Source organism: Tachysurus fulvidraco, chromosome 12, assembly GCF_022655615.1.
Source record: "Tachysurus fulvidraco isolate hzauxx_2018 chromosome 12, HZAU_PFXX_2.0, whole genome shotgun sequence".
Lineage (NCBI taxonomy): Eukaryota > Metazoa > Chordata > Actinopteri > Siluriformes > Bagridae > Tachysurus > Tachysurus fulvidraco.
In genome coordinates, this window is record NC_062529.1 from 7,272,679 (window position 1) to 7,285,364 (window position 12,686).

Genomic DNA, 12,686 nt, shown 5'->3' on the forward strand with positions numbered 1-12,686 from the left:
TGAAATAAATGTATGTCACTCTGGATAAAGGTGTTTACTAAATGCCAGAAATGTAAATAACACTAAAAATGATGCATTACATGTAAGTCTTTTTGTTGTAGCGTATCGTGATAAATTTATCTTGATAAAGATTTAAATCTCAAGAATGATCATCTAATCAATCAATACTGTATCAATCATGATTGGTACTGTTGATCAAATGATACTGATCAGAATGCTGAATGACAATCAATACCTGATACCTGATATCTGATACTGACCAGATATCAGTTTTAACCTTGAACAAACTTTCTTCCTGCAAACCTCTGGAGTCAAGGCAAATACCCCTTAATGTTATTATTAGAAGGAAATACGGTTCCTCCAGAATCACAGTGCGACACGTCAGATGAAGGATGTGTAGCACAATGACTGAGAATTCAAAGTCAATGATCACAATAACTGCAGACAACAGACAGACAACACATTCATTCATCTGCTAAAACTGCTCAATTTTGGTCAGAGGTGCTGTGGATCCAGAGCCAATGCCAGTCTTGGGAACACCAGATGTTAGGTCGAGACTGTTGTATATGAGATCAGCGGTTTATGAAACACACAAATCAGAAAATCACAGAGATCACACTTCATCTTATTTAGGTTTTCTAGCTTCTTATATTTCTTGTTTCTCTATTTTTACAAACCATCATATAGGAAAGTCTGGTTCCTCTTGAGGTTTCTTCCTCATATCATCTCAAGGAGCTTTTCCTTGCCACCGTTGCCTTCGGCTTCCTCATTAGGGAAAATTAGAGATATATAGTAACTTAAATTAAAATTTGTATTCTACTTTTATCCTTAAGTAAAGCTTCTTTGGTGCAGTGTGAAGTGTTAAAAGCTATATACAAATAAATTGAACCGAATTAAAATTGAGTTAAATTTTAAAGGACGGCATGGAGAAACCACCGCTCAGTCAAAACCCAAATGAGGAGCACACACTTTAATTCTGTGATTTGTTATGATTCATTTAGTGCTGCATAACTGACTTTCTTTTTGCCTTTTTTGTAAGCATTCTGCAAGAGAATACTAATTGTAATAATGACTTCTTAGAGAAGGCCAGGGAGGCTTGGCATGGAGAGAGTCTTGGCTCTTTGCCCAGATGATTTGTGCATCATAGGGAGCATGAATACAAATAAACTCATAGTGACCGATATTAGGAGAGTTCTCATGACTTTATCACATTACTGGCTGGAAACATCAGGCATTTTTTAGAGCACAGATGTCGATATTTCAGTGTTTAACTATGAAACAATAAACTGATGTATGATTTGTGGATTTAGTGTCATTTCATCATTTCTTAATAGTTAATGTGTTTGTTCATTTTAAACATTGTTAATGTGTTTTGCACTTCTTGGCCACCGTAAATAAGTGATTAAATATAACATTTAAATGACTTTATAAATTTTAATCAGCCAAGTTAATTTAGGTTTTAGGTGCTGTCTGAAACATAGCAATGGATACTTTATTATTAACAGATTTATTGTCCATTTCAACTATTCAGAAGACAATATTCACAATATTCAATAAACTCTATAGTTACATAAAAGATTAAAAAAAAAGTTGAACATGAAGAAATAAAAAAAAAAACGACGCACAGGAGTTTTGATTTAGCTGAGTGTTGAAGATCCAGCAGGATTACTCTGAGGGGACGGCATAGTGACTGTATGCATCATGTGATTGCAGATTTCACAGCAACAGCATTGAAAGAAGAAAAAAGGGGGAGTAGAGAATGTGTTAGAGAAGAGTAAGAGTGAGTTAGTTAGAGCGATAGAAAGAGGGGGAGAGAGAGAGAGAGAGAGAGAGAGAGAGAGAGAGAGAGAGAGAGAGAGAGAGAGAGAGGGAGAGATTTTTGAGGTGATTTACACATGATTTTTTCACATGTGTAAAATAGCTTTACACAGAATAGCACAGGTAAGAAATCCATTTGTTGTATTTGTAAAGTGGATGATTGTTGCTTTTTTAATATACTTTACTCATTTTATATAGATACATATATGTATAAAAATTATATATCTAATATTATCTAAATTGATATGACTACTGATCTTTCACTCTCATGAATCCTTTCTATCCTGATTTGATTTTTTTTATCAACTTTTAACACTTTAACTTGTTTACTCCAGAATATTTCTTTATTTATTTGTTTTCTTTTATTTATTTATTTTTTTTATACCGAGGCTGTGCAGTTTCACACAGAGGGATCCAGATTGCACTCTTTAGCCCCGAAATCTTTACTGCTTCAATAACATTTTTGAAGTGAAACTAAAAATAACCTGCAAAATGTGCAGTAGTCGTATGTTTGTGGTAATGTTTGAAACGGATGTTGTTATCTCTCCTTAACAGTGGCATGATTGTGTTTTGGCTTAGATTCCTGTCAGCTTGGCTACTAGAGAGTGCTTTAACCTCATTTTTAGTTTCTTTGCACTGTTTCCTCAGAAACGCTCGGCCAGTGAGCCTTCAGCTGTGTAACAAAACCATAAAGAATAAAGTGCCCACAAACAAGTAAATAATTATATTCCTTTAAATGAGGCCCAGGGTCTATTTTCTCCTGAAATACTTAAACTAGCACTCAAAAAAATGTGTCTGTGTTCTTTTCTTGCTATATTTCCTCCTAACAGAGTTTTAGACTGACATTCTGGTATTTTCAGTCTGTGATTTAGTGAACCAGTATCGCTGTAGTCAGGGATACTTAAGACTTCTGTAAGTCAAACTAGATAAGGGCCAAATGCTGTAAATGTGAATGTGAGATATCATGGAAGGAAGTGCTGAATAATTGCAGTGACATCTCCACCACCACCCCAAAAAAACAACAACAACAACAAAAAAACCCACAACAATGTTGGTGTTGTTGTGTTTGGTAAGGATCAATTCAATTCAGTTCAAGTTTATTTGTATAGTGCTTTTTACAATTGACATTGGCTCAAAGCTGTTATTACTCAAAGGGTTATTATAAGAATAATATAAAGATTAATAGAATACAAAATTCCAGATTAATATTAGATAGATTTAGTTCACAATGTGTATGTATATATCCCCAATGAGCAAGGCTGAGGTGACCCAGGCAGCAGTGGCAAGGAAAAACTCCCTTATATGGTAAGGAAGAAACCTTGAGAGGAACCAGACTCAAAGGGGAACCCATCCTCATACGGGTGACACTGGAGGGTGTGATTATAAATATACAGTCTAACAAATGTTGTATAGAGGCTAAAGATCACATGGAGTTCATCACATCTTTTTAGTATAGCAGAAACTATGAAAGTGTAGCTGGTAGATCTCTGGATGCCTCAGGGTTCGCTGGGTCGGCCTCATCTCAGTGGTCCAAAATCTTCATCGCATGGAAGACGATCAGGGCTGGTATAATTTCTGGATGCCTCGGGATGGGTAGAAGAGAGAAGCAGTGGGGAGGAATTAACATATCTGCTGTTCATAAAATTTGCAATTCTGATATCATAATGCACAGTATTATGGGATGTATTGTGTATATGCCTGACTAAAGAGATGAGTTTTTAATCTACATTTAAACTGGGAAAGTGCGTCTGAGCCCCGAACACTACCAGAAGTCCTGAGTTTTATGATCTCAGAGAGCGTGAAGGTCTGTAACGTGTTAGAAGACTAGTTAGATACATGGGAGCCAAACCATTAAGAGCATTGTACGTAAGTAGCAGCAGTTTGTAATCAATTCTAAACTTAACAGGTAGCCAATGTAGAGATGATAAAATTGGGGTTATATGTTCATACTTTCTTGTCCTAGTGAGAACTCTAGCAGCTGCATTATGAATAGCTGTAGCCTATTTATTAAAGAGGCAGGACAACCACTTAGTAATGCATTACAGTAGTCCGTCATGAATAATGATAATGATCTCTGAACAGAATTTAACGAAATACAAAGTATTTATTCAATTTCCATTTATTGATTTGTGTGTGTGTGTGTGATTTTTTGGGTCATGATTGAGGACAATGTCCCATCCAGAGACAAGCTGTTTTGTGTTGAGCATTAGACTGTGGAAGCACTAAATCCAAGGCTGCTTGTTCTGAACAAGTGTTGTCAGTGAACCGGGGTCCCTGGCACCATCTCAGGGCCCACAGTTTGAGAACCACTGGCCTAGACCACTTGTTCAGGAGTTGTCAGTAAACAGGCTGTTAACTGTTTGTTAAGTTACAGACACTCATGAAAATCTGATGCTGATTATCTGGGAAATGTCTCTAACAGCAGTCAAAATGTCATTGTTTGTCAAACAAGTTGTGAATTTGTTGTAACATTAAAACAGGAGATCATGACTTACTCTGTGCTCAAAGTAATGCTCGCAGCTCCAGTGGTTTTGTCTGTGGCTGAACGAGAATGATGCTGAACAATTCCAGAGTAAGCTTTTTCCATTGGTTGTTGCATTAAATCTTATCCAGATACAATAGTGCTATTTTCTGATTGGTTGCTAAGTGTCAGGCTCGACTAAGAGCTCCAGGGGAGACGTGCTTGATTCCGGTGCGGACAAATACATTTTGGGCGCTGCGGCATATTAAATATATGATAAATAGTTAAAAAGTTTTTCTGCGTGAGAAATACAATGTGTGGCGGGAGAGCGTGACAAAAGACCCAAATGAGTGACTGTCACTCTCAATGCGTTATACTTGAGAGCGCAGTAATTGTGAGGATAAGAATGTAAATTTCAGTTCATGCTTTGTGAATTGGGGCTGGGTGAATTGGTGGATGTGGTAGCTTAGTGGTTAAGGTGTTGGACTACTGAGTAGAAGCTTGCGAGTTCAAATCCTGGGTCCACTGTTGTCCCCCTGAGCAAAGCCCTTACTGCTCAGTTGTATAAAATGAGATTAAATGCAAGTTGCTCTAAATAACAGTGTCAGTCAAATGCTGTAAATGATTAAATTCTGTACAAACATAGTCCACTATTCCATTTCTTGGCACTCAGGGCAATCAGGCACCTTTGTATGGGGATATATAATTCCTGCTATACCTGTGTTTGGAGTTTGCATGTTTTCTAAGTGCTTTGGGAGTTTTTTCTGTGAACTCAAATTAATTAAATTTTCCTCCCTACTCCAAAAACGTGTTGCGCTGACTGGCATTTCTAAACTGTTCTGTGTGTGTGTGTGTGTGTGTGTCTTGTGTGATGGATTGCATCACATCTACTGTGTCCCCTTCCTTGTCCCCTGAGTCCCCTAGGACCGACTCTTGAATACTGCAAGTAGTACTGCAAGTACAGAAAACAGATCAATGGATGAAACAACTGAATTTTACCTAGTAATCCCTATACAATGCAAAATTTATTTAAACAATGGCATTAATTCTTCTGGTCTGCACTGTAACCTGTGTATATTTGAGAGATTGAGGTCAAATGTATTAATTAATTAATTTATTTATTTTAGAAAGTTTATTTCATTTATTTAATCTATATTTTAGATTGTGCTGTATGGTTGCATTTCCTATTCTAAGATCTGACAAGATCTGTCTCTGCTAGAGATCAGGCAGAGTATAAGGTAACAGGGCCATCGGTATATAAATGCAAATCAGAATCAGAACTATTACAGCCAACAATATTTTATATATATATGTCTAGATTAATATCAATATATCTAGAGTGGTTAGCACGTTTGCCTCACACCTCCAGGGTCGGGGTTCGATTCCCGCCTCTGCCTTGTGTGTGCCCTTGTGTGTGCCCTTGCGTGTGCGGAGTTTGCATGTTCTCCCCGTGCCTCGAGGTTTTCCTCCGGGTACTTCGCTTTCCTCCCCCGGTCCAAAGACATGCATGGTAGGTTGATTGGCCTCTCTGGAAAATTGTCCGTAGTGTGTGATTGCGTTAGTGAATGAGAGTGTGTGTGCCCTGTGACGGGTTGGCAGTCCATCCAGGGTGTATCATGCCTTTGATGCCCGATGATGCCTGAGATAGGCACAGGCTCCCTGTGACACGAGGTAGTTCGGATAAGTGGTAGAAAATGAGTGAGTGAGAGATATCTAGAGTAATTAACAGTAATTAACATTAAATTGAACTATCAATTCTCATGTTATCAAAAAAAACAAACAAACCAAAAAATGTTCAGATAAATGTTTACTATACAAACTGGCATCTACATCATGTACAAAGTGTCTTCCCATCAAAATCTAAGAGAATCCTTTAACATTTAAATCACTTTAGTCCAACATTTTTTTCCCTTTCTTAACCTTTTCCATGCTTTCGTTATCTTTGGATTATAATGTAGCTACAGCTATTTCCATGACTGATGAATTTTTTTTTTCTTTTTTTAAAAATATATTTGTCTATTATAACTGAATAGATTTTTTACCAATTCAAAAACTATTGGAAGTAAAATTAAAGCAATATTTTTACACTTCTGGGAATATTCTAATGCAGTGATGAACACGACGGAAGAATACCAAAGATATGCCATCTACAGCTTTAACTACAGCCATGACAATGTCACATCAGGAAATGGCACTGTTCGAAGTTTCCAGCCTCACTTCTCTCCAGTCATGGACAAAGCCATGAATGGAATCACCATATTCATCCTCTTTATCACTATGATTTCTTTGGGCTGCACCATGGAAATAAATAAGATCAAGCAGCACATTGTCAGGCCGAGTGGAGTGGGCATTGCTGTGTTGGCTCAGTTTGGAATAATGCCTCTCACAGCCTTCTGTCTGGCAAAACTCTTCCAGCTGGGGCCCATTGAGGTCATCACCGTACTCATCTGTGGATGTTGTCCTGGAGGAAATCTCTCTAACATTTTTGCCTTAGCACTCCGAGGCGACATGAACTTAAGGTAATTTACTCTGGTCTACATTTGGGGTTTCAGTGGTGATCATCAGATGTTCTTTGCACACAGAACGGCATTTATTGAGATTTAAATAGTAACAAATGGCTGATTCCATGATTTTGGTGTCATTTGGTTTTTGATGTTATTAGTAATCTTTGACATTTCCATGACATAATAAGAAATTCAGTTCACTTATTTTTAAAAAATAAAAAATTTAATTTTGTGTAATGTTATGCAATTCTGAACATTTATACATTTATTTATTAACATTTATTATAAAATTTTTTGTGTAATGTTATTCAAATTTGAACATTTATACATTTATTTATTTACATTTATTATAACATTTTTTATGTAATGTTATGCAAATCACTAATTAATTTTTTTGAATAGTGTGAAAAGTGACACAGAAACTCTCTTCTAGTATTGTGATGACCACATGCTCTACAGTTTTGGCACTGGGTGCAATGCCCCTTCTCCTGTACCTGTACAGCCAGGGCTTCTCTGGTCTGGAGAAGGCAGTTCCCTTCACTGGGATAATCATTGCGCTCCTTATGACCCTAGTGCCCTGCGCTGTAGGAATCGCCATCAACCACTGGGTACCACGATACTCTCAAATCGTAATTAAGGTATACTGCAACTCAGGGGCAAATTTTTGTAACCCTCTGGGTTTTTGAATGGGGGGAAGGTACATGTAGCTCTAAAAAAATTTTATCTATACAATCTTATACAGCTACAGTCTGACCTGCTCCTAATCTTTTCCATTACTTGATTACTTTGGTTAATGTGTTTGAGATTTTTAAATTTGCCTTACTATTATACATTTTCCTTTCCATGTTAAGCACTTACCAGTTTGTAAATATATCCACCAGAGAGTCTTAATTTAACCAGGAAACAACCTCTACATTTCCTTTTACTGTAAATTATAGTCCTTTATGTTTGCAATCTTTTGCATTTTATTGTATAGTCGTATGCAAAATTTTAGGAACCCCTGACAATTTCCATGATTTTCATTTAGAAATATTTGGGTGTTTGGATCAGCAATTTCATTTTGATCTATCAAATAACTGAAGGACAGTAATATTTCAGTAGTGAAATGAGATTTATTAAATTAACAGAAACTGTGCAATATGCATCAAAACGATGCTTCCTATAGCCTGTAATGAATGTTTGGATTCTGAATGAATGTATTTTGGAGCATTTCTCCTTAGAAAACATCCCCAGTTCAGTTAGGTTTGATGGTTGCCAAGCACAAACAGCCTGCTTCAAATCACCCAACAGTTCAGTGATATTCAGGTCTCGGGACTGGGATGGCCATTCCAGAACATTGTACTTGTTCCTCTGCATAAATGCCAGAGAAGATTTTGAGCAGTGTTTTGGGTCGTTGTCTCATCCAGGTATTCAAATCAACTTAATGGCAAGGGTGCCCAAATTTATGCACCTGTCTAATTTCATTTTGATGCATATTGCACATTTTCTTATTTTCTGTTAATCCAATATCAAAATGAAATTGCTGATCCAAACACCCAAATATTTATAAATGAAAATCATGGAAATTGTCAGGGGTTCCTAAACTTTTGCATACGACTGTATATTCGACCTTTGGTGTAATTTTCAAAGACAATTAACCTACCCTATTACCCTTGTAATTGCCCTACAATGAAATAATAACAAATCTGGGAGTATATTGTCTATAAAATCAAGGATTCAAAACTAAACGCAGCATCAGTGAAAGATCATTCAAAAGCTGCTGCTAGTATTAATGACCATCCTGGAAGTGGCTTTGTATTCAATGTTGCCTGCATCTGTTATTATAATACTGAGAGATGCTTCTTCTACTAATCACAACACTGCATTTAATTCACTACGACTGCATCATAATTCCGACACTCATCGTTTCAACAGACTGGTCTTAGCATCTTGCTAATAGCCACTGTGGTGATTGGTGTGCTGTGCAGCATCACCTTAGGAGCAACAGTGTGGATTGTGCTCTCTGCTCAATTACTGGCTGTGGCTTTTCTCATGCCTTTTATAGGCTACCTGTTAGGCTACACCATGTCCATCATCTTCAAGCAGAATGGCCCGTGAGTTATTGTTATTTTTCTCTCAGATGCTTAATGATTTTTGTGTGAATTTCACACATTGACACATTTCGATAGGAACTCATTATAAGGAAACAGACTGATGTGTTAAAATGTAAACCTAAAAACAACAGAACAGGAAAAACAAAAGCAACTAAATTAACCACTCATTAGGCAAGTAGACCACATCGGGTTTTATGTCTGTCATGCAGGAACCTGAGGTTACAGCACTGAAACAACAAACACCAAATTTTACCCACACTTTATCCCATCTTCGTCTTCTGTCCAAAAAATGACGCCTTAAATGAAATCTAAGTATAAAGACCTGTTGTTGTACAATAATAATCGCTGTCATGTCCCGGCGTGTTCTCCCCTTGTGATTGAAACATGGGGGTGGAGAGTGTTGACGATGATCCAGCTGTAATTACAACATCAGAGTTTTCATCCAGATGAGGATGAGTTCTAATTAGAGTCTGGTTCTAGCATACAGTAGCACATGCACTTTGTTGGAGTGTTTCAATAGTAGGCTATCACCACCATATATACAGTTTTCTGTGGAACTACAGACAGCACAATCACAACATCTTTGCAAATATTAAGTGATGTAAAGTGATATTATGGATTTGAATATCTCTATGGAGTTTACACATAAAGAATGAAGTACATCTAAAATAACCTTAATGTCCTCGGTCTTGCTAAGTTTGGTTGACTATAAAAAACACCCACAGTTCAATTCCATTTTTCCACTGTCTTTTCAGGTGCAGGAGGACGATCGCTATGGAGACCGGCTGTCAAAACATCCAGCTGTGCGCAACGATTTTAAAAGTGGCTTTCCCTCCAGATGTCATTGGACCCCTGTTTCTCTTCCCACTGATTTACATCGTATTTCAGGGAGCTGAAGCTCTATTCCTCATCTTGCTCTACAGAATGTACCATAGGTTTAACCCCTCATCTGAAAGCGAGACATCTGGCCAGTCGGTTAAAGGTAAATCAAACAGAGGTCACAAATATTGCTGCTGAACTGAAATTGTTTGTAGTAAGTCTTGACATCGAGTTCTCAAAATTTCCACTGACTCTTAATAAACTTCATTTATTTCATCAACATAATCCAGCTTTTTGAATATAAGTACATATATGGCTTAGATTGACTTTTTTTTCTCCAAAAAATGGATTTGCGCCGGTTTTGTGAGTCCATATTCAGCATTGAATTTCTTTGTCATGTCACGCTTCATGTTGGTGTTTAAAATTTTGATAGCGTTATAATCAGCCACAGAAAGTTTGTATAAGGTTATCCAAACAGAGTTCTCACACTGAGTCCTGACTCATTTTATAAAAGAACTGTGGCGATAAAGTAATTAATTTGTTCACTAATTGAAAATGTCCCATAAGTCAGTTTCCATTCCGCCAGCAGCATGGAACACCAATTTACTGGTAAAAAGTGAGTAAACTATATTGTTCTTATTTTCGGTGAGATGCTTAATGTTACAGTATTAAAATCCAGTAATTAGCAGGTATTTAGCAAGACTACAAACATGATCTACTGGATGAAATGGTAATTCAAAAACAAAACTATTATTGGTTTACATTAAGCACTGACACACTTCTATAGGAACTCTTTATAAGGAAACGGATCGATGCGTTAAACTGGAATGCCAGTGAACTGGTAAACGTAAAAAAAAAAGCGTGACGCTTCAGGTACTGTAAACACACCACATTACAATACCTCATCAAACTGCTGCAATTGCATAAGTGTAGATATGTTTATGTTTTGTTTTACCTCTTTGTTAGCATCCTATATTTTTTGCACAATGTGCTATATTATATGCAACATGCACACTGGTCAGTGCTATTTTTCTATTTTGTGGATTTGTCCTGTAGTATTTTGTCTTGTCTGTTTGCACAAAACGGGGGCATGGTGTCGTAGTGGTTAGCACGTTTGCCTCACACCTCCAGGGTTGGGGGTTCGATTCCCGCCTCCGCCTTGTGTGTGTGGAGTTTGCATGTTCTCCCCGTGCCTTGGGTGTTTCCTCCGAGTACTCCGGTTTCCTCCCACGGTCCAAAGACATGCATGGTAGGTTGATTGGCATCTCTAGAATTGTCCGTAGTGTGTGAGTGAATGAGAGTGTGTGTGCACTGCAATGGGTTGGCACTCCGTCCAGGGTGTATCCTGCCTTGATGCCCAATGTCGCCTGAGATAGGCACAGGCTCCCCGTGACCCGAAAAGTTCGGATAAGCGGTAGAAAATGAATGAATGAAGTTGCACAGATGCATTGCATTTTATGTGGCTAGGACAACTTACTTTAAGTCCTTAACTCTGTGTTGTTTTATGTAGCACCACGGTCTCGGAGAAACGTTGTTTCATTTATAGTTGAAATGACAATAAAAGCTTCTTGACTTGACTTGACTTAATGTATCTTTCATCCATGTTAAATTCATATTGTGGTGTTTTTTTTTTGTGGCAGATCCAAAAAAGATAGCTGAATATATGACAGTGGACAACACAGTGGAGGTGGTGAAAGTTTCTTCATCTGGAATGAACAAATGAACTGGACAAAAATCAAGCAACAAGATGATCGACAGGATGATGGGCAAATGTGTGAACCACTGGTTACCTTCAAGAGCAGAATGACCTGATTAGATATTGGTATGAAAAGTTTTTATAATTAAAAAAATTAATAATAATAACAACTGCCCAGTTCTGGAACAAGATTCTTTAGACAGATTAAATCAAGATTAATGTGTGAGCTGAATGATAGGAAGAGAATAGTATGGTGAAGGAAAGGAAGGGCTCATGATCCAAAGCATACCACAGTATCTGCCAAACATGGTGGATGCAGTGCTATGGGGATATTTAGCTGCCAGTAGGATTGGCTCACTGGTGTTTTATTGATGATGTGACTGCTGATATGTGTGAAGTGTATAGAGCTGTTATACCTTCTGCTCAGATTCAGTCAAACGCTGCAAAACAAAACAATCTTACAGCACTTCACAGTACAGATGGATAAGAACCCAAAACATACCACAAAAGTAATCCAATAGCTTCTTAAAGCAAATAAATGGACTTCAGACCTGAAACGTCACCTGACCTGAGCATGCTGATAACTAACAGAAGACTAAACCACAGGCTCGAGGACTCACAAACAAGCAGCAACTGAAGACAGCTGCATTAAAGGTACAGCAACAGGAGAAAACTCAGCATTTAGTGACGTTGATGGGTTCCCTGACTTCGGACAATCCATGACTACAGAGGATTTGCATACAAGTATTAGCCAAGTTAGTTTGTCCATTTACATTTGAGACTGTGAAAATAGAGGAACTATGTAAAAAAAAAAAAAAAAAATGGCTGTAATGCCTAAACATTTCGAGTGAAATGTTTGGTGACCCTTTGAATTAAAGCTGAAAGGCTACACTACACTTCAACCACATATTGATTGCTTTATTTCAAATGGAGAAATTTATAGAAATACAAATCAAATTTTTGAAAATTACGTCTCTGTAGAAATTCATTTATATACACTCGCTGGCTTCTCTGTTGTTTTTGCCATACGGGTTTTTCAAAAACATTCGGATAGGCACACATTACAACTATGGTGAGCAGAAAAGCACCAAAAACACAAGATTTTCCCAAAATGTGCTAATATTCATCTGTGTAGTTTGGGTGAATCTGTGCCTATAATTACCTTAGTGTCTTATTCATGGCTGACAGGAGTGGGATCTGATGTGTTTTCTGCTGTTGAAGCTCATCCGCATCGAGTTTAATGTTTTGAGCATGCCGAGATGCTTTCCTGTTCATCCTGTTCAAAGCCCCTAAGC

General features: G+C 37.5%; 1 protein-coding gene across 1 annotated transcript; it reads left to right on the plus strand.

Annotated features, from left to right (window-relative positions):
* The first annotated feature begins 1,695 nt into the window (after positions 1-1,695).
* On the plus strand, positions 1,696-12,358 carry LOC113659312 (sodium/bile acid cotransporter-like). The gene is made up of 6 exons (XM_027172008.2): positions 1,696-1,941; positions 6,390-6,798; positions 7,217-7,421; positions 8,698-8,876; positions 9,632-9,858; positions 11,336-12,358. The coding sequence occupies exons 2-6, from the start codon at positions 6,392-6,394 to the stop codon at positions 11,416-11,418; spliced, it is 1,101 nt and encodes a 366-aa protein (XP_027027809.2). The 5' UTR covers positions 1,696-1,941; positions 6,390-6,391; the 3' UTR covers positions 11,419-12,358.
* Positions 12,359-12,686: the final 328 nt, after the last annotated feature.